Raw genomic sequence first — 19,737 nt, forward strand, 5'->3', positions numbered from 1 at the left:
ACTTCCGGGGAGCGGCGCGGGCCGCCGACGCCAGCGGAAGCCCGGCGCACTTCCGGCGGGCGCGGGCCGGAAGGCGGCAGCCGCTTCCTGCCGGGGCCGCCCTCCGGTGCGCGGGGTCCCGGCGCCATGGGCCCGCGGGCGCTGCCGCTGCTGGAGCCGGGGCGCCGCCCGCAGCCGGGCAGGTGGTGAGTGGGGCGGGAGCGGCGGCCCGGCCCGGCCCGGCCCGGCCCGCGCTCAGCGCTGCCCTCGCTCTCCGCAGGTACCGGCTGGCGCCGCGCGGTGAGCGGCCCCGCGGGCGGGTGGGGCACGGCTGCGTCTTCCTGCCCGGCGGCCCCGGCCGCGTCCTCCTGCTGGGCGGCGCCGACCCCGCCGGCGCCTTCGCGGACGCGCACTTCGTGGAGCTGGGTGAGCGCCGGGACGGACCGGGGGGAACGGGGCCGGGCCGGGGGGAACGGGGCCGGGCCGGGGGGAACGGGGCCGCTGCCGACCGCGCTGTCCCGCCCGCAGGCGCGCTCCGCTGGGCCCCGGCTGGCTGGAACGGGCTGCGGCCGCGTTACGAGCACGGCACCTTCCTGCCCACCGCCTCCCCGCGTCTCTGGGTCTTCGGTGGCGCCCACCCGGCGGGGAACCGGAGCTGCGTCCAGGTGCTGGACCTCGGTGAGTGCCTGAAGAGCTGGCGGGCCGGGCCCCCAGCCCCGGAGGTTCCCCTGGAGCTTGGTGTCCGTGCTTGCCCTGGCCGTGGGACGCATGGGGCTCGGTGCCGGCTCCGGGGCTGCAGGAGCTGTGGGCAGAGCCACTGCCAGGCTGCTTTGTGGTGGCCGTTGCTTGGGAGGGGAAGTGGAGGGTGTTTTCTGTTATTATGTTGATTAATTTATTAATCAAGTGTCTTAATTAGAAATAGGAACCTGGGAGAGTCCCCAGGTGAGCGGAGTGCAGCCAGTGCCCAGGACGTGTCACACCTCCTCAGCAGCCATCGGGAACCGTCTGTTCGTGTTTGGAGGAGGAGATAAGGGAGCAGAGCCAGTTAAAGACCAGCAGCTTCATGTGTTTGACACGGGTACCTCTGGATGTGTAAAAGGCCATTTTGCTAAACGGTGGAACCCGTCCTCTGTTGAATGGCAGGTTTGCGTCTCGGGTTCACTCCCAGGCGTGGAAACATTGGGTTCCTGCTTTGGCTCTGAGTTGGAGTGGATGGGTGGCTGTTCCTCGCTGTTGATGTGCATTGATCTTTATGTAGTCACTGGGAATTTGAGGCAAATTGGCAGCGTAAAGCTCTGGGACAAGGAACGCTGTGGGAGATGGTAGTGGTTTGTCACGTTTCCCCATAGCTGGTTCCTTTCCATGGCGGCATCGTCCTGTGCTGCTCCTGTACTGTCAGTTGTCCTGCTCGTTCTTGCAGCCCTGTGTGCACCCAAAAGGGTTTGAATTAATCCATCCTAGAGGTGCCCAAACAGCATACAGCTCCACCGCAGAGCTGGCCTGCGCCGGCACCCAGCACGTGCTCCCCTCTGCCCCTGCTGGAAGCGCTTCCTTGGGAAGCCTCAGAGGGCTCTGTGCTTTGCAGAGCTTCCAGAGTTTTCCTCCTAACGCATCGTGCTCCTATTTCCAGCCACTCTAACCTGGTCCCAGCCAGATACTCGTGGTGATCCCCCCTCTCCTCGGCACGGACACGTGGTGGTTGCAGTTGGGACCAAACTCTTCATACATGGAGGTTTAGCTGGTGATGTTTTTTACAATGATCTCTTCTGCATTGATATAAGTAAGTACAGATATAGGTAGAGCAATAGCTGTTGGGTGATGTGTTTTGGGTTTGGGGACCGTTTTTCTAAAAGATCAGTTCTTAATATTACCACATTTGTTTAAAACAGCAAAACCCATGGGTTTTTTATAATGCCTAACCATAGACGTGTTCCTTTTCTCCAACAGATGACATGAGATGGGTTAAGATACCAGCCACTGGTGACGTCCCGGGAGGACGGGCATCTCACTCAGCAGCTGTGTTTAAAGACCACATGTACATTTTTGGCGGAATAGGCCCAGATGGGGCACTGGACACTATGTACAAGTATCACACAGGTAGGGAGGCCTCTCATTTGCCTAATGGTAAATGCTGCTGTGTTGGAAAATGCTTCTGGGCTTCATCCCCCAAGTAGTGTCATTGCACTGGAGTTACACCATGATGTTGAAAACTGATCTGGTTCCTGCTGTCATTGTCCCAGCAGCTTCTCAAGCCTCTGAAGCTGCATTATAGGACATGAGTTGTCTCTTTGCACTGCAGAGACGCAGCAGTGGACACTCCTGCAGTTTGACACCCCTCTGCCTGCCAGGAGGCTGGACCACGCCATGTGTGTCATTCCTTGGCGGGTTGGCAAGAGCAGGGACACAGGAGCTGTCACCCAGGAAGAGGGTGACAAGGCCAGCCCCCTCCAGAGGAGACAGGGTGAGGAGGGACATGCTGGGGACACCATCCTGCATCTGCTGTTTGTGTTTGGGGGGATGGACACGCAGGGGCAGATCTACCGGGACTGCGTGGTCAGCCTGGTGGAGTAGCAGCTGCACCCTGCGCAGCACCAGCCCTTTGCAGTGCTGAGGGACTAATTCTTCTTTGCAATAAACAGATTCTTGTCCTCAAACAGGTGCCACTGTGCTCACACCTGGGGGGCAAGGGCTTTCTGTACCGCTGCAGCTGTCTGGCTGCTTTCTGCCAGAAGAAACTCCTGTAAACACATAGAATGGCAAAGCCACAGCGTTGTCTGGAAACCAAGTTTTTTGGGGGGATGATTCAAGGTTTAACTGTCACTATTTTGAAAATGAGTGAATGAAAACCAGAAGGTGGTTCCCTACACTAGGGTAACATGAAGTGCTGAGTGGTTTTAAGGAGGTATTAGGGCAGGCACCACAACAGCTCCTGTGCTCAGTTCAACTCCTTATCTAATCCCGAAGATCAGACAATGATCACAGTCAAATAGAGACTGAGTTCCAATTAAGCTTTTTTTATTAGAAAAAAAAGTTTTAAAAACCCACACAACATTTATTGGGTGTAGACTAGCTTTCAGCCTTCAGAAAACCAGTCATTTGGCTCATGTAACACTCCCAAGTTCCTAAAATAGCTTTAATACTGTAGGAAATTCTATTTGTAGTTAAGCTGGTCTCCTCTCCCCTGCTACACCTTGCATTGAAGTTTGCATCAAACAGCTGCCACAGCTCTGACTGATCACTGGCCATACCCACTGCCCAGCTGAACCTCAGCATTTGGGCACAATCCCCACCCCACTTAGAACTGGCTGCTGCAATAAGGGAATAGAAAACACAAGCTGGAGCATAGTCCAGTGTAAATAACAAATTTATTGTGGTCACCTCTGGTAGAAAAGTTCTACACCAAGCTCACATGACCGAGTTGTTAAATAGAACACATCCACTGCCAGTACATCTAAACCCTTTTTGCACTGACACCCCTGCTGCCCTGCCCTCCCCAAACAGAGCGACTGCTAACGAAAAGCAGAATACAGCCACGTTGGGCTAGCGGTTCCAGCTCCACTCGCGAGTGAAGATTCAGAGTTACATTCCAAATTAAGAGTTCAATATTTTAAACAAGTGTTCCTGAGTCCAATATATACACACACCACATTCGGAGACACCAGTATCTACAACTCGTCCTTCTCCGCCGCTTCCTCTTCTCCTGGGGGAGGGCCCGCGCTGCCATAGAGCTTGCTGACAATTGGCTGAACAACTTCCTCCAGCTCCTTCTTTTTTGCTTTGAAGTCTTCAATGTCCGCATCCTGATGGCTCTCCAGCCACTCGATCTTTTCCTCTACTGCTTTCTCTATTGTTTCTTTGTCATCAGATGACAGCTTCCCACCCAGCTTCTCCTTGTCCCCAATCTGGTTCTTCAGGGAATAGGCGTAGCTTTCCAGTTCGTTCCGGGCATCAATACGTTCTTTAAGCTTCTTGTCCTCCTCTGCAAACTTCTCAGCATCATTAACCATCCTCTCAATCTCTTCCGGTGTCAGACGATTCTGATCGTTTGTAATTGTGATCTTGTTTTTGTTCCCAGTGCCCTTGTCCTCAGCTGTGACACGGAGGATTCCGTTCACATCAATTTCAAAGGTGACTTCAATCTGGGGGACACCACGAGGGGCAGGAGGGATTCCAGTGAGATCAAAAGTTCCCAGCAGATGATTATCCTTGGTGAGGGGACGCTCGCCTGGAGACACAATTAGATACAGGCACAATCAGAGATGGTTTCTTTCTTTCCTAGCTGTGTTTGTGCTTTGTGAAGCCATGAGCTACACACTTTGTCAAGGTAAGGCTTTAATTCCAACCTGACTCCTGTCTAGACATTCCTACAGCATCACCTCTTAACTCCAAAGGGCTCTTCAAGATAGAGCCATGGAAAAAGACATTTCAAAAAAGTTCTAGTAAGAGCTTTTGATGCAGGTCAAAAAACCTGATCAGAGCAGCTTCAGAGAGCTACTGCTACCAAGCTCTTCTCCATCAGGAGATTATCTGTAACCATCTACAGGTACCTACAGATTCCAGGTGTTACTCAGGCCACCACAGGTGACACTTACCTTCATAGACCTTGATTGTCACAGTTGGCTGGTTGTCAGAAGCTGTGGAGAAGATCTGAGACTTCTTCGTGGGAACAACAGTATTTCTTGGGATCAGTTTCGTCATGACACCCCCGACGGTCTCAATGCCCAGTGTCAGGGGACAGACATCGAGCAGCACCAAGTCACCTGTAAGAGCAAGGGAAGACTGACACGCTGCAACCTGGAAGAGGCCTCAGGCACAAAATGCCCTAAGGACTGGAAAAGAAAGTTCTCCTGCATTTGTCAGTAAGCAATACCCACTCCAGGCACCACTCTCTTAAGGTGCCAGTGAAGGTGTCATTACCTGTGTCCTGATCCCCAGAGAGAACGCCAGCCTGGACAGCTGCACCGTAGGCTACGGCTTCGTCTGGGTTAATGCCACGAGAAGGCTCTTTCCCATTGAAGAACTCTTTAACCAGTTGCTGTATTTTGGGGATGCGAGTAGAACCACCAACAAGGACAATCTCATCAATGTCGGACTTTTTGAGGTCAGAATCTTCCAGAACTTTCTGAACGGGCTTCATAGTGGAACGGAACAGGTCCTAGGAAGACAAAAAGAGGCCAGGACTGTAAGACAGTATTGCCATGTGCCTGGTCTCCAGATTATGCAGCCTTCGGGTACAAAGGACAACCACAACAGAGGAGGAACATCGGCTGGCTTGCGACCAGCCTGGATGAGACCTCAGCTGTCCTCAACGCACACCAGCCAGCCTGGCAAGGAGCAGCTGCTGGTGCTTTAGTGCAGGTGGAAGTTATTTATACTCCACAGTGCGGTGTCATAGCACAAAATACTGCACTTGACATATCTCCAACCTAGAGCTGAGGCAATGTAATTTTACCTTTCTAAACTTACCATGTTCAGCTCCTCGAACTTGGCTCGAGTGAGTGTCTCTGAGAAGTCCTCTCCCTCAAAGAAGGATTCTATTTCAATTCTAGCCTGGTGCTGAGATGACAAGGCTCGCTTCGCTTTCTCCACTTCCCGTCTTAACTTCTGCACAGCTCTGTTATCCTTCCTGACATCTTTTCCGGTTTTCTTTTTGTAGAGTTTGATGAAGTGTTCCATCACGCGTTGGTCAAAGTCTTCTCCACCCAAGTGAGTGTCGCCATTAGTAGCCACAACTTCAAAGACTCCATTGTCAATTGTGAGCAGGGAGACATCAAAAGTTCCACCACCCAGGTCAAACACGAGGATGTTCTTCTCACCCTCTCTTTTGTCCAATCCATAGGCGATGGCAGCAGCCGTTCTGCACAGGAACAGCCCCATCAGACACTGGCACTACCCTCCACCTCCCCTGCAGCACAACAGGTTAAAGCTACTTACGGCTCATTAATGATTCTCATCACATTCAACCCAGCAATAGTACCGGCATCTTTTGTAGCCTGGCGCTGAGCATCATTGAAATAGGCTGGCACAGTGACCACAGCGTGGGTAACCTGAATGAGGAGTAAGAGATACAATTTAGTTATAGAAATTTTGAGCAGCGCATAGCTTGTAAATAACCACAACAATGCTGATAACAAGGAGCCCATTGTTCTTTAAAGAGAGGTGAAAACCCCCCACCAGCAGCACTGATTTTAGGGTTGCAAGCCTAGTCCAGATTCAGCCCCCCATCTCTAGTTTTGTGAAGCTGCTGCTTTGAGTTCTCAGTAGTATCACACAATAACTCACTTTCTTTCCCAAGTAAGCCTCTGCAGTTTCCTTCATCTTTGTCAGGACCATAGCAGAAATTTCTTCAGGAGCAAATGTTTTTGTCTGTCCACCTCCAACATCAACTTGAATATGGGGCTTGGCTTTCTTTTCAACAACCTGAAAAGAACAACATACACTGTCTTATTTAACAATACACAGAACTAATTATTCCCGCCTGTCCAAGGGTTTCTTTCTCTCTGGAGACTAAGCAAAGCCTCTACATAACAAGATGTAATGCCAGCTATCAGAAGGAGCTGTTGTCTGCAGGCTATAGCCACGTAACAGCCCCCTACCCCTCCACGAGGTGCTCAGAAGGCACCATGATTTGATAGCATTGCCAGAGGAAGGCAGGCAGCACCCGCAGCCCCTCTTCTGACTTGACATGCGGGTCCCCCTCCCACCATCCACCCCTCCGCCTGCGGGGCTCACCTTGAACGGCAGGTACTTGATGTCCTGCTGCACGGAAGGGTCATTCCAGGTGCGGCCGATGAGCCGCTTGGCATCAAACACGGTGTTCTCGGGGTTGGACGTCAGCTGGTTCTTGGCGGCGTCCCCGATCAAGCGCTCCCCCTCGGGCGTGAACGCCACGTAGGACGGCGTGATGCGGTTGCCCTGGTCGTTGGCGATGATTTCCACCCGGCCGTTCTTGAAAACGCCCACGCTGCGGGACGGCGGAACCGTCAGGCGGCGCCGCGGCCCGCCCCCCCGCCCCGGGCCCCCCGCCCCCCCGCGCCGGGGCCCGGCCGCTCCCCACACACCAGGAGTAGGTGGTGCCCAGGTCGATGCCCACCACCGTGCCCACGTCCTCCTTCTTCTCCTCCTCGTCCGCGCGCGCGGCGCCCAGCAGCAGCAGCGCCCACAGGAGGTGCCTCATCCCGGCCGCTCGCCCTGCCGAGAAGCCGCCGGTCACAAAATGGAGGCGCCACGTGCGCGCCCGGCACCTGCGGTCCCCCCGCCGCCCCCCGGGCCGCCCCAGGCCCCGCCGGGCCCGCACCGCCGCCGCCGCACTCACCGCCACACCCGAACCGCCGAGCCCCAAACTGCCGCTGAGGGCGCAGGCCGCGCCGCCCGCCCTTATATACCTTCCGTTACTCCTTCGTGGAGGATCGCCATTGGCTGCAGAGCCCTCGCTGGAGCCTTCCTATTGGTTGGCTCCTACTAAGCTGGCCTTCCTTGATTGGTCACATTCAGGCAGCCCCCTCTGACATAAATGGCGCGCCCCCTTCTGCCATCCCATTGGTTCACCTCACCGGCGACGCGGGCCTATCAACAGAGAAGCGTGAGCCAAGCGGAGGGAGCTCATTGGCTAGAGAGGAGCTCATTGGCTGGGGGCAGCGTCATGGCGAGGCGAAGGCGGGGGGACGTTCTGGAAGTTTCCATGGTTACCGGGCCCGGGTGCGCCAGGGCCCGTCATGGCGGCGCGACGCGGCCCGCGCACCCTGGGGGCGGTGGAGGCGGCGGCGGCCCCGGGGCCCGGCCCTGGCCCGGTGCTGCACCCCTCTAGCCGAGCAGCGCCAGGCCCGGCGGGTCTCTGGAGGCCCCGTTAGCCCCGTGGGCTGCCCCTGGTGCTTCACACCGGGTCAGCTAGAGAGCCAGCGGGTGTCCCCAGGACACTTGTCACCACCCGAGTTGTGATGCCTCAGCACTGAGTCACCGCGTCCTCGCTCAGATGCAGCTCAATGTTACATCAGCCCTCGGCTGCTCGGGGTGGGAGCGCCACGGGCAGGGGACGGCGCAGACCCTGCGAGGCCCGGGCCGCCAGGTCACCCCGTTGCGTGGGCGACAGCCCCGGATGTGTCTCTGCCGCCCATTGGCTTAGACATCTGTGGATCGCGTATACACACGTGATCCATCTGCTCGTATGCAAAATGGCATTTTAAAGCAAAAATCTCAACTACACGAGTCTGATTTAAAGCCAAAGTTTTGGGTGGTTGAAGAGTGATGTAAGATGAGAAATTAAAAGTTGTCCTTTCACCTTTAGATGTTATCAGGTCTGAAATCCAATAAAAATAATTTTGGGCGATTATAGTATAAAAACAGTGGCTCCAAATAGACCTGCCGCTGCGTCAGCATTCTGAGAGTGAAAACTACTTTTTTAAAGTCTCCTCTTGTGCCCACGGGGCCTGGCTGGGCTACTGGGATTCCTTACGGAGCGAGACTTGTCGAAACACTTCGCTGCTGCTCAACACACATCTGGAAACGCCATTTGCCGCTGCTGCTGTTCTCCCTGTCCCGCAGTACGGTTTTCATCCTTTACATCCGTTCGTGGCTTCGCGTTTTTCCCTCAGCTCTGCGGTGACTCCCAGCGCCTGAGACAGACCCGTCCGCCGGGGGCCGGCGCCCCGCTCCCCCGGCCCGGCCCCGGGACTACAAGTCCCAGGAGCGCGGGGGCCGCTCCCCGGTCCCGCCCGCCGCCTGCGCAGAGCGCGCCTGGCCCGGGGCCGCAGCGGGAACCGGGGCGCTGGCCGGGTAAGAGCCGCGCTGTCCCCCCCGCCCCGCTCGGTTGCTGCCCCCTCCCGCGCTCCTCGGAGGAGGCGGAGCGGGCCGGGCCGGGGAGGCGGGCGAGGCCGGGCCGGGGCTGACAAACCGCTCCGGTGCTTGAGGGCGGCGCGGGCGGCGCGGCGGGGAGCGCGGGCCGGTACGTTGCGTTATTTACACGGGATTTCGGGCGGGGGGGGGCGCCCGGAGCCGGGCGCGGGTCCGCGGGGGCGCGGGCGAAGTTGGCCGTGCGGGTTCCCGGGTGTTCGTCCGCTCCCGCGCGGCCGCAGCTGCCGCGCCAGTGCCCGGAGCCGCGCGGGGCTGCGGGACCCGCGAGCTGCGGCGCTGGGCGCGGGGACCCGGCGCTGCCCCGCCGGCTCTGGACGGCCCCGCCGCCGCCTTCGTGGCGTTTGTGGCGTGCAGGTTTAAAACTTGTAGCTGGACGAGTGCCGTGACTTCCCTTTTTTGTTAGTAATAGACCCTTAATGCTGAAGAACTTGATCAAGCAATTATCTGTCTCTTTTCTTGCAAAGTCATGATACGGCGCTCCGGAGGAGCAGCCGTTGGGTAAAGGTCTGGCACCGTGTGGCACCACGCGCAGACAGACAGACAGACAGACAGAACGCTGGTTTGTGGGCGACGCGCTGGACTCGCACGTAGAGGCTGCAAATTGAAGTTGATGGAGGGGGGAATGACACGGACAGCACATGAAATGTGAAATACTGCGCTTCTGTAAAAGCAGCAGGATGGTGCTTTTAGGAAACTGCTGCTGCTGTGGAGCGTTCCCAAACATATATAAGATGGTCCATGTGAGAGGTTTGGTGTGAGGTTTGTCAGGCCCTGGGGCTGACACTCTCTCCCTGTCGCAGCCGCCCCTCACGGCGGGCGCAGGTGGGACGTTTCGGGACGGGGAGGGAGCTGCTGGGAGCGGCTTGGTTTTGTCACCTCGAGTGGCTTCGAGTTCCGCGGTTCTTCTGCCTAAAAGTTTATGAGTATGACCCCTTGCGTAAGGGGAACTCCTCTTTCTAGCATCACCAGCAACTGGAGTAGATCGTTAGCACAGTTATATGCTTTTGTTGATTTTCTGCAGCACAGTAATACTGTGACAGATAATTTAGTAGCCCACTGGTCCTGTGTGTTACTGATAAGCTCTTTTACAGGGCATGAGAAACGAGGTGCTCCTCGCACGTACATCTTGCTGGACAGACAGTTTGCTCATTGCTTGTTCAGAGCAGCCACTGGGCAGAAACGAACTTGAGGCATGAGTTTCCTATTAATATTGATTAGGTAGTTGAACTGAAGCAAATCAAAATGCATTTTGCATGTTGTGCACATGTTTTGAGATGGCAGATGTTGTAACGTGTGAGTTCAGCAGATGAGTCCTGGGTTGTGGTGAACTATCTTACTGAAAAATGGGATTTTTTTAGCTTAGCTTTGGGAGATAGGCTGCTAGCTTGTATAAGGAAATGAGGCTTGTTAGTTGTCCCTATGAATATGAATGAAGAACGAGGTACTTCATCTGGGGTGAATTAGCACTGAAGCTATTACAAGCTTGCTTAGGAATTATTTTTTCAGTAAGACAGTAATTTCAGTTTTGCCTTGCTCTGCCCTGCCCACGTTAGATCTGCCCAAACTTGCTTTGGAAGTTGAGCCTTGCGTAGCGAGACTCAGGAGGAGAAAATAACCCTGAGCAGGAAATGCTGGAGGAGGAAGAAGAATCTGGTGTATGAGCAGTATTTACTACTTGATCTCTTTTCTGTCAAGAGATGTCACTTGTTCCTGTGTGCCACAGTACAAAACACTTGGTAAGGTGGAGTTCCGTACCTAAAGATTAAATGTAGTGTTTTCCAGGACTTTTAAACGTAGGAAGCAATCTATATCCTGCGTTCATCAAAGGCAGAGATTGTCTTAGGTTCTGAACAAGTTTATGTCACGCTGACAGCAGGGCAAGACGTCTCGGATGCTGTCAGGTCATGCAGGATTTGCTGTTGATACGGTGGAGCATCATGAAGTGAAATCATTTAAATTGTTGTGCCAAGCAACTCTTGCCATGTCACAGCTTTTAGTACGTTACTGAGCAGTCTTGAAATAACTGACAAAAAACCGAAATGTTTTCGTATCAAAATGAAATTGCCAGAATTGAAAAACAATGTGTAGATAGCAGGATTGATTTAATATCTGTTGTTTTTACAGCCTCAGCAGACTGTTGGAAGACATTTAGGAGATTTAGATACTTTATACAACTACAACCATCTGTTATTTCAGGTATGGTGCATGGTAGCCATAAAACAGGTAATTGGATAATTATGGGCACCTTTTTATTTATAAGAAACCGATAATCTGACCAACAACTTTTTGGCACTAGTACCCGCTGAAGCTGCCGCCGCTGGCTCGGCTGCAGTGCTGCCGTCGCGGTGCGTTACCAAAGCCGTGACCGTGGCTGGAGCTCCTGTCCCGGCTGCGCAGTGGCCTGGGAAGGTCCGAGGAGGCAACTCTTGTCTTTTCACACTGATCGTGAAGGCAGGAGGTTTTTGGAGGGGAGCAGCGTGTGTCACGTAGGTGTGTTACTGACACAAGAGTTTCTTCTTTCAAGACAGGCTGTGTTAATAATACCGGTGTCTGAAAAGAGTAATAACGTGTGCGTCTTGCTCAACAAGTTCTTTGGGTTTCCTGGACTGTGTGGCAAGTTCTCCCGGAGCCGTGTGGAGCCTGCTCAAGTACCTGCTGTGAGCTCTGTGCTCTCAAATGTCTGCCAGAAACTGACGGGGAAGACAAAGTTGTTTGCACTGTCGCTTGCTATACTCGTGTGACTTCAGAAGAATTCTTTTTTAAAAACCAGTAAATGGGAGTGAACGAGGCATTCCTCTTCAAAGAGGTGAATTTCAGTAGCAATCACTACCAATCAAATTAGTGTAATTTTCCTGGAGGATTATAAAGACAGGGAAGCTGCTGATCCATTTTCATGTACATAGGGTAAAAACTGTTGACATCCTGTGGGCTGACAGGAAAAGCCTGTGGATTTTCATAGTTCTGGACAAAGCAGTGGTACTTATTAACCTGCTGCAGTTCAGTTCCAAATCAGTTCTCTTGATATCATTATTTCTGCTGTTCTACAGTAGCGACGTGTGAAAAGCGGCCAATTGATAGGATATGATCAAGTATTCATGGGATCAGTGTATTTAGAGGTGCAGATGCAGGCAGTGGTCGTCCTTCAGAGCCTTGTTTGGTTTGGGGCCTGAAGTTTACAGTGGTAATTAGTTTAAAAAAATGCACAGCAATGTGCAACTTCTCCCGGTTACGCAGTGCTTCGGTGTCTGTTTAATGGCTGTGAGACTCTGTCGTGAGGAGATGCACAAATCATGTGGGTGTTAGGCGGTAACTTCACTTTCTGAGTATGCACAAGGCCCATATTGTCTTTTTTCCAGGTGGCATCACAAGTGGTACAATATTGGTTTGCAGTAGTCTGACCTTTTCTACTGTTTTGTTGCTCTTTTTATTTGCTGGCCAGGTGGGTTGTACACGCATATATTAGGACTCTGGACTGTGTGGGAGTCTTATATGCTTTCCGAGTATTAATTGATATTTTTTAATTTATTTTAAAAAAATTGTCTGTAGCTCCACAAAAGGTTACCAACAGTTTAACTGGTATTTCGATAACTATAACTTACCACAAAAAGTGTATTGTTTCCAGGCCACCTTTGTTGCCGGCTGGGCTTTTGGCGTTCGCTCCCACCTGTAGGCTGGGGGAGAAAAAAGCCGTCGTAGAAGCCGAAGGCTTAAAGTGCTTAGTCCACCCCTGGTGCTGGAAACAGCTTCTCTAGTAAAAAAAAATAAATGAAGACACTGAGTGAAACAGTGAGAGAAGTAACTTTACTTGTAAGTATATGAGACACCTCAGAAGCCATTTAATCAGCTTGTCTACTGTTAAATGTGTTTATAATGAGTGACCCAAAAATAGAAACTTGTTTTGAAATTTGGCAAGGCGGAGGCACAGGAACGCAGGCTGAGTCAACGGGCTGTTTGCAGCGGGTGCCCCGTGTGCTCCCCGCTCCTCCAACGCTCGCTCACGAGCAGGAGAACCACTTGGACCGACTGGCCGGAAAAGCGGAGCCTGTGGGTGGACACCTTAAAATGGAGAATGTCGGGTAGAGGTGCTGAGGTGTGGGGAGCTGTGAGCAGCTCTGCAGTGCAGCCGCCCCGCGAAGCCTCTGCGAGCGCAGCAGCTGGTTCTGCAGGTCTCCAGTACGTGTATCTCGATGGGTGCAACTGCTTGTTCCTGGCTGGTATCAATAGCTCACAGCCTAATAACTAGTTACTGCGGGGTTTGCAGGCAGTATCAAGTTTAATGCTATGGGGTTTTTGTGAGCCCTAAAATTCTAGGACTAAAAATAAATTTGTTGCAAGAAGTTATTTGTTTCTCAAAGAGCTTTGCCAGTAACATCAGCGTTTCTTTTTCTAATAATTGCTCTGAGACTGTCCTAGTTAAAAACATGTAAATTATTGCATCCTTGAAGTTCCTTCCTTAATCTCATCTTCGGATGCATGGGCTGTAGCCACTGGTTTGGGTTGCGGGGTGTTCAGTTTGGGTTTTTTGAGGGTTGTGTTTGTGTGGGTTGGTTTGGTTGGGTTTTTCCGAGAGCTTTGTATACATGGTTGTCTGTATTTGCTGGGAATGGACTCCAAACCATCAGGTGGGATAAGATTGCAATTTTTTCTGCATGAAGACTTGTGACAGCGTCTCTTTTTGTCGCTGCTAGGGTTTTGGTTGTGAGGTTAGAACTATGGATGGAGGAACTTAATGACATGCAGGGAGCAGTGATGGTTGTCAGTGCACCTGGTGATCGGCCTTTCTCCGCACGCTGAAAAGACCCAACAAATGTAAAACCTGTGCCTAATTAGGGAGCTAATCTGTATTCTTCAGAGGGATCATCTCCTGCCATGCTGAGCAGTGAACCGCAGATCTTGGAAACACTGAAAGGGGAGAGCGTTAGGCCAGTGCCCGGGACGGTATTTGTAGTTTCTCAGGCGTGGAGAAACGGTCGCGTGGACGAAGCTCCTCGGAGGCCCTCGGGCGGAGGGCAGGAGGAGCTCCCGTCAGCGCAGCTTTGAGGCTTCCAAGCCAGGTCCCTGCACAGCTCCGACGGATCCGTCACCAGCCCGGCCGACAGGCCGCTGGTACAGATTGGATCTGAATCAACCCTCTTTTCTTCCCAAATTAGCTGGTGTGGTTGTTAGTTCTGGTGGGGAAGAAGACATAGAGCAGTTAATCATTAATTCCATGGAAACATAATCTGATCTACATGATTCTACCCCTTCCCTTGGCAGCATTAATGCAGTTGATGTTTTTTTCTTCCATAGACTTAATTTTTAGATGGATTAGCTCCTTAAACATGTTTTGAATGGTATGGTACTCTGTTTATCTAACTGGTAATTAAGATGTTGTCTGATTATGAAGTCAGAGCTAGTATTACATTGAGACATAACAGTGGTTTGTGTAGATTTTTGTCCCTGATGTGCTATGAAATCCTATGGTTGTTTCAGTTTTTCTCTCTTTAAAACAACATTTTTGGATCATGGCCCAAAGAAATATTCTTCTGAATTGAAATATTTGAGGAATTTTTTCTGAATGAATTCTACTGTTGAGCAAAGTCTCCAGACTTCCAGCTTCTGCCTTATCTGCGTATTGATACTTGATTTTTATTTTTTTTTAATTAGTAATACTATTATTATTGAATAGTTTTTTTAGCAGGAAAGGCCCATGTTGGAGGTTTGTAGCGCTGTGCTACCGCTATTTCAGTTCATGAGTTGAAAATATAATTTGCTACTGTGCAAGTGTCCCTGATGTGCTGACGTAACAAGGGGTTAATGAGACTGGCAGTTAGGAAACCTTGCATTAAGAAGGACTGATAGTCATTAGGTGATGGGTTCTGAATTTGAGAGAACATCCTAATGTGCTAAGATGGACGGGGCACCGCAGTATTTCCTGCTAAGTGTAAGTTTGCGACCTGCTTCTCGCTTCCTCGGGGCAGACAGACCTTGTTCCCTGGCTGCTGGAACGTGCCTGTTTCATTTTCCTTCTTTGTTTCAGTGAATACTGTGGAACCCGCTCGCTGCCCAAGATGGTGAAGCTGGACATACACACGCTGGCCCATCACCTCAAGCAGGAGCGGCTCTACGTAAACTCAGAAAAGCAACTTATTCAGAGGCTCAATGCAGACGTCCTGAAGACAGCTGAGAAGCTGTACCGCACAGCATGGATTTCCAAGCAGCAAAGGATTAACTTGGACAGACTGATCATAACAAGGTGACTTGGTGGGGGTGGTCCTGGGGAGAACAAGCTCCTAAACTTTGTGAATTGCAGCAAATCCATCAGATTTTTCACGCTTAGTATCTGGAGTCCCTCACTGTACTAATCATAAAAATAGTCAGGTTTTAAAACGAATCTCTGCTTGGGAATCTGACACACCTGAAACTTCCTTGTTGGCTGTTGAAGCTACCTTTTCATAACATCTAATTTGTTTTTCTTCTGTTCATAGTTTATGGGAACGAACTCTCCTTATTCCTGAATTTGTAAATCATTTGTGTTCGCTGTATGGAAAGACTGTTGTCCTTGGTGGTAGTCTTGCAAGAGATTGACCACGTGGCATCTTTTATGAAGTTGGTTTGCTTAAGAATTACTTAAACTGTTTCAATGTTTTCCTTTAAAGTGCTGAAGCTTCTCCTGCTGAGTGTTGCCAGCATGCTAAAATCTTGGAGGATACACAGTTTGTGGATGGATATAAGCAGTTGGGATTTCAGGAGACGGCTTACGGAGAATTCCTGAACAGGCTGAGAGAGAACCCAAGGCTTATTGCGTCCTGCCTGGTTGCTGGAGAGAAGCTCAACCAGGACAACACTCAGAGTGTCATTCACACAGTCTTTACCTCCATTTACGGCAACTGCATCATGCAGGAGGATGAGAGCTATCTCCTGCAGGTCCTCCGGTACTTGATTGAATTTGAACTCAAGGAGAGCGACAACCCGAGGCGGCTGCTGAGACGAGGCACCTGTGCATTCAGCATCTTATTCAAACTTTTCTCTGAAGGACTCTTTTCTGCAAAACTTTTTCTTACTGCAACTTTGCATGAGCCCATCATGCAGCTCCTGGTTGAAGATGAAGACCACCTGGAAACTGATCCAAACAAGCTAATTGAGAGATTCTCTCCAGTACAGCAGGAAAAGTTGTTTGGAGAGAAAGGCACAGAAAAGTTCAGGCAAAGAGTGCAAGAGATGGTTGACTCCAACGAGGCCAAGCTGGTGACCTTGGTGAACAAGTTCATTGGGTATCTCAAACAAAACACGTACTGTTTTCCTCACAGCTTGCGCTGGATCGTGTCACAGATGTACAAAACGCTCTCGTGTGTCGACAGGCTGGAGGTTGGGGAGGTCAGAGCCATGTGCACAGATCTTCTCCTCGCGTGTTTCATCTGTCCTGCAATCGTTAACCCAGAACAGTACGGGATCATTTCTGATGCTCCTATAAATGAAGTGGCAAGATTTAATCTGATGCAGGTATGAGTCATTTTAAAGTAGTCTTTAAAAAAAAAAATGGGAAATGTTCTTTGCCTTTTTTTTCCACTAGAACTGATGTTACTACGGTAAAGTTACTGTCTCTCCTACCTATAAGACAAATGCTAACAAAATACTTGTATTATCAGTGCTGAAAAGGCATGCTCTAAAGTTTATCTGTTTGCTTGAAATATCAGCTTAAAAAAATTATAATGTATTCCTTTATCTCTTAGAAGAGTTGCAAATGTACTTTATAAACAGCTATTATAAGGGATGGAACTAAAGTGTAAAAGTGACAATAAGTAGAATTCTGGAATGTGCGTAAACTAATGTTACGCTGTTCTTGCTAATGTTAAATATTATGCCAAAATAATGAAGTATTTTGCTGAAAACACCTTCTTGTCTGGCAGCAGTGAGCGGTGGTGCTGCTGGGTAGTTATCTACTGTTCTGTTAGGCCTTGGAGTATTCCCCAGCCCTCGTGACACATTTTTGTCTCTGCAAATTCTGAGGCGGTTTAGTGATAGTATGCAGAGGTGTAGTCTGAGGGTATTAAGCAACACTTGTTTGACTGAGGATATTCTCCACACAAGTAGAAAAACCTGCTTTTTAATGCCGCCTGTGACCTGGACGGTGCGAGATTCCCACAGTGTCACGTTCTGGTGAGTTTTACGGACAGGCCCTTGCCGGCGTTTTCTGCGATCCATCCACAGTCCTCTCCTGTGTCACTGCTGGTGGGTTGCAGCAGAACTTGCAATTGGTGACTCTAAAATTGAGAGTTGTTTTGCAGTTGGGGATTAGTGAGGAACATATGCTCTGAAACAAGGGTTAGCCCTCTTGCTTTTTTTTTTTAATTCCTCCAAAATATTCTTAGTAAAATACATACAGCCTTTTAAAATCTCTAGGTTTAGGATGACCTAGATTCAACTCTCAGTTGCGACGTGTTGTAAAAACAAAACATGCTTTGTTCCTGAGGAAGTATGGATGCTCAGAGCATACTGTGTGTGCAGATTTTCTTGTTTAATGTGGCAACTGTTTTTTTCTAAAGCTTCTTGCACTTTTTATGCCCCAAAAGCAAGTGCAAGACTGTCCACTCAACCAGAAGTATTTCTTGGAGTGTTAAATGAAGATAAATTTAGAATGAAGGAGGTGACGTAACTAATTTTTAAGTTGGGGTCCAGCATGATGTTGTTTTGAAATGCTTATTCCTCGTATTGCGTCTTCTTTCAGGTTGGGAGACTCCTGCAGCAACTGGCGATGACGGGTTCTGAAGAGGGAGATCCCCGTACGAAGAGCAACCTTGCGAAGTTTGACAAGGTAGGAGTGCAGACCGAAACAGCAAAGGCTCGTGTGCTTACCTCACCCTTCTGCGGTCGCTGTTTTCAGACATTGCAGAGGACGTACCAACTTCTGAGTTGCGTGTACCGAAAGCAGATTAAATCCTGCACAGAGCTGGGAACAAAATTCTGGGTACTAGAGTTAAGGGTCAGGGATTCTCACTTTTACTCTGACATAATACTTCTTAAAACAAAATACAAAAAAGAAATAAAAGCAAGTTACCTTTTAAACATAAATGCTGAATTACTGTCTGTGTTTGTTCTACTGAACCTAATGAAAACACTTTGATCCAAAGACAACTTTTATATGAAATCTGGTTTAAGACCAAGTAATTTGTTAGTACAAGAATATTCTGTTCCTTTTTTGTGTAGTTTTGCTTTTTTTAATTCATTTTTTTCTTTGTTAGTGTGAATTGTCCATAGCAATACTGAAATTAGGTTCATCAGAGGAACTGTGACACTAATGATCTTTGGTGTGTTATCATATGTTTAAGAAGCTGTTGGTTTGCTTGTGTAGCTTTCAGATTTTTGCTAGTTATAATTGTTACACATTCCTCATACAAAGTTTCAACTTTTTTTAAAAAGTAACATTCAATCAGATTAGAAAGTGATATTGTGTGTTACTTCCTTGTTTCACTTTTAGTCTGTGCTCAGCAGATTCTTCAGGAAGGGGCAGTTTAATTGGCATGACAGTTTAAATTTTAAAAAAATTGTAAGAAGACACTTAAGTAAGTAACACTTTTGAATGCAGAAAAGGAATGAAGGAAATGCTAAAACTAACGGCATGCTTTCCTTGCTTGCTCTTCAGTGACTTTAATGATATGTGGTGTTTTATTCCAAGATTTGAAAAGTAGGAAGCAAAACTTCTATCATAATGTAACTCAACTCTTGTCATAACTGATGTTCTTTCCAACCTCTAGTGAATGGTCTCCATTTAAAGCTATTTTTCTCGGTGCAGAGCTGTGTGGCTGCTTTCCTGGATGTGGTTATTGACGGCCGGGCAGTCGAAACTCCTCCGATGTCTCCTGTGAACCTGCTGGAGGGGCTGAGCAGAACCGTGGTGTACATGACGTACAGCCAGCTCACTGCCCTGGTAACGGCTTCAGTTCTTAACAAGAAGTATAAACTTGTCCCTGCGTGTTTACAGATGGGATAAACAACGCTGGTAATTTACACTGCAGTTCTTACCAGTGCTAATTCTAAATTTTTAGGTTGGCTTTATGCGGAATGTAATGTCAAGTGATCAGCTTAAGGAAGATCGGATGGCTTTGGAAAACTTGCTGGCAAGCTTACCCCAGAACAAACCAGGGAAAAGCAGCAGCCTTGAAATGACTCCGTATAATACCCCACAACTTTCTCCTGCAACTACTCCAGCTAACAAGAAAAATCGATTACCGATAGGTAAGGAGAGCAAGCAGACTTCTTGCGTGATTTCTGATGCCTGGATACATTTTCTGTGCCATTTTTTCAGTCATCTCTTGGGGTTACGTTTTGACTACACCTTCGGTTCCTACATTTTCTGTGTAGATGGTGAAGAATTCCCTTTGCATGGAAGGGCAGTAACTCCCTTACTTTGTGATGCGAGTTGATGAGCTGCTCCATCCTGGGTTGAACTTGGGAACAATGCTGGAGCGGCTGGTGGTCACGGCGCCGGCGTGACAACAAGGGGAAGGGCTGAAGAGAGGAAGCAGATGGAGGAGGGAAGGTTGCTCAGGAAAGTGGGAAGACGGAGGCGATGACAACTAGTGGGATAGAATAACTATTGAATTTTTGTCTCAGAAGAGAGCAAATGTGGAGGAGGATGAAAAAGCAAGAGCAGATCTTCTAGAGTATGTTCTGAGAAGAGAAGGCTTTCTTCTTTCTCCGTCATTTGCCCAGCCTAGTTCTAATTGTTAGTGTATTGTAATGCAATTTTATGTTTGGGTTTTTGTTCTCTTTTTGAATATAATTTCTGGGTTTTAAACTTTTCTGTTTCTCTTAAACTAGGAAGTGTGGTACTCTTCTTCAGTGTATATTTACATGAGCATGACCACATGGGATATTTTTGTTTGTTTGAGAGATTTGGTGTTAGTGTGTAACAGGATGAAAATATTT

General features: G+C 49.6%; 3 protein-coding genes across 9 annotated transcripts in view; 2 read left to right on the forward strand and 1 right to left on the reverse strand.

Moving 5' to 3' along the window:
• Nucleotides 1–68: 68 nt before the first annotated feature.
• On the forward strand, nucleotides 69–2,633 carry RABEPK (Rab9 effector protein with kelch motifs). Its single transcript, XM_065648630.1, has 7 exons — nucleotides 69–185; nucleotides 260–405; nucleotides 508–657; nucleotides 896–1,057; nucleotides 1,610–1,759; nucleotides 1,927–2,076; nucleotides 2,279–2,633. The coding sequence occupies exons 1-7, from the start codon at nucleotides 127–129 to the stop codon at nucleotides 2,548–2,550; spliced, it is 1,089 nt and encodes a 362-aa protein (XP_065504702.1). The 5' UTR covers nucleotides 69–126; the 3' UTR covers nucleotides 2,551–2,633.
• A 344-nt stretch (nucleotides 2,634–2,977) lies between these two features.
• HSPA5 (heat shock protein family A (Hsp70) member 5) lies at nucleotides 2,978–7,382 on the reverse strand. The gene is made up of 9 exons (XM_065648539.1): nucleotides 7,295–7,382; nucleotides 7,041–7,170; nucleotides 6,712–6,943; nucleotides 6,262–6,399; nucleotides 5,914–6,026; nucleotides 5,446–5,836; nucleotides 4,897–5,134; nucleotides 4,572–4,739; nucleotides 2,978–4,204 (listed from the first exon to the last, which is right to left on the reverse strand). The coding sequence occupies exons 2-9, from the start codon at nucleotides 7,154–7,156 to the stop codon at nucleotides 3,645–3,647; spliced, it is 1,956 nt and encodes a 651-aa protein (XP_065504611.1). The 5' UTR covers nucleotides 7,157–7,170; nucleotides 7,295–7,382; the 3' UTR covers nucleotides 2,978–3,644.
• A 1,333-nt stretch (nucleotides 7,383–8,715) lies between these two features.
• GAPVD1 (GTPase activating protein and VPS9 domains 1) overlaps nucleotides 8,716–19,737 on the forward strand; it is a 29,647-nt gene continuing 18,625 nt past the window's right edge. For 4 of the 7 annotated variants that reach the window (XM_065648369.1, XM_065648371.1, XM_065648373.1 and 1 more), the window contains exons 1-6: nucleotides 8,733–8,920; nucleotides 14,849–15,064; nucleotides 15,468–16,311; nucleotides 17,537–17,623; nucleotides 18,602–18,736; nucleotides 18,855–19,044. In XM_065648369.1, coding sequence (XP_065504441.1) covers nucleotides 14,880–15,064; nucleotides 15,468–16,311; nucleotides 17,537–17,623; nucleotides 18,602–18,736; nucleotides 18,855–19,044 — 1,441 coding nt within the window. In that variant the 5' untranslated portion in view covers nucleotides 8,733–8,920; nucleotides 14,849–14,879. Of the gene's footprint in view, nucleotides 8,921–14,848; nucleotides 15,065–15,467; nucleotides 16,312–17,536; nucleotides 17,624–18,601; nucleotides 18,737–18,854; nucleotides 19,045–19,170; nucleotides 19,253–19,737 lie in introns of those variants that run through there. The other 3 variants (XM_065648374.1, XM_065648375.1, XM_065648370.1) reach the window with 3 other exon arrangements.

Source organism: Caloenas nicobarica, chromosome 19, assembly GCF_036013445.1.
Source record: "Caloenas nicobarica isolate bCalNic1 chromosome 19, bCalNic1.hap1, whole genome shotgun sequence".
Taxonomy (NCBI): Eukaryota; Metazoa; Chordata; class Aves; order Columbiformes; family Columbidae; genus Caloenas; species Caloenas nicobarica.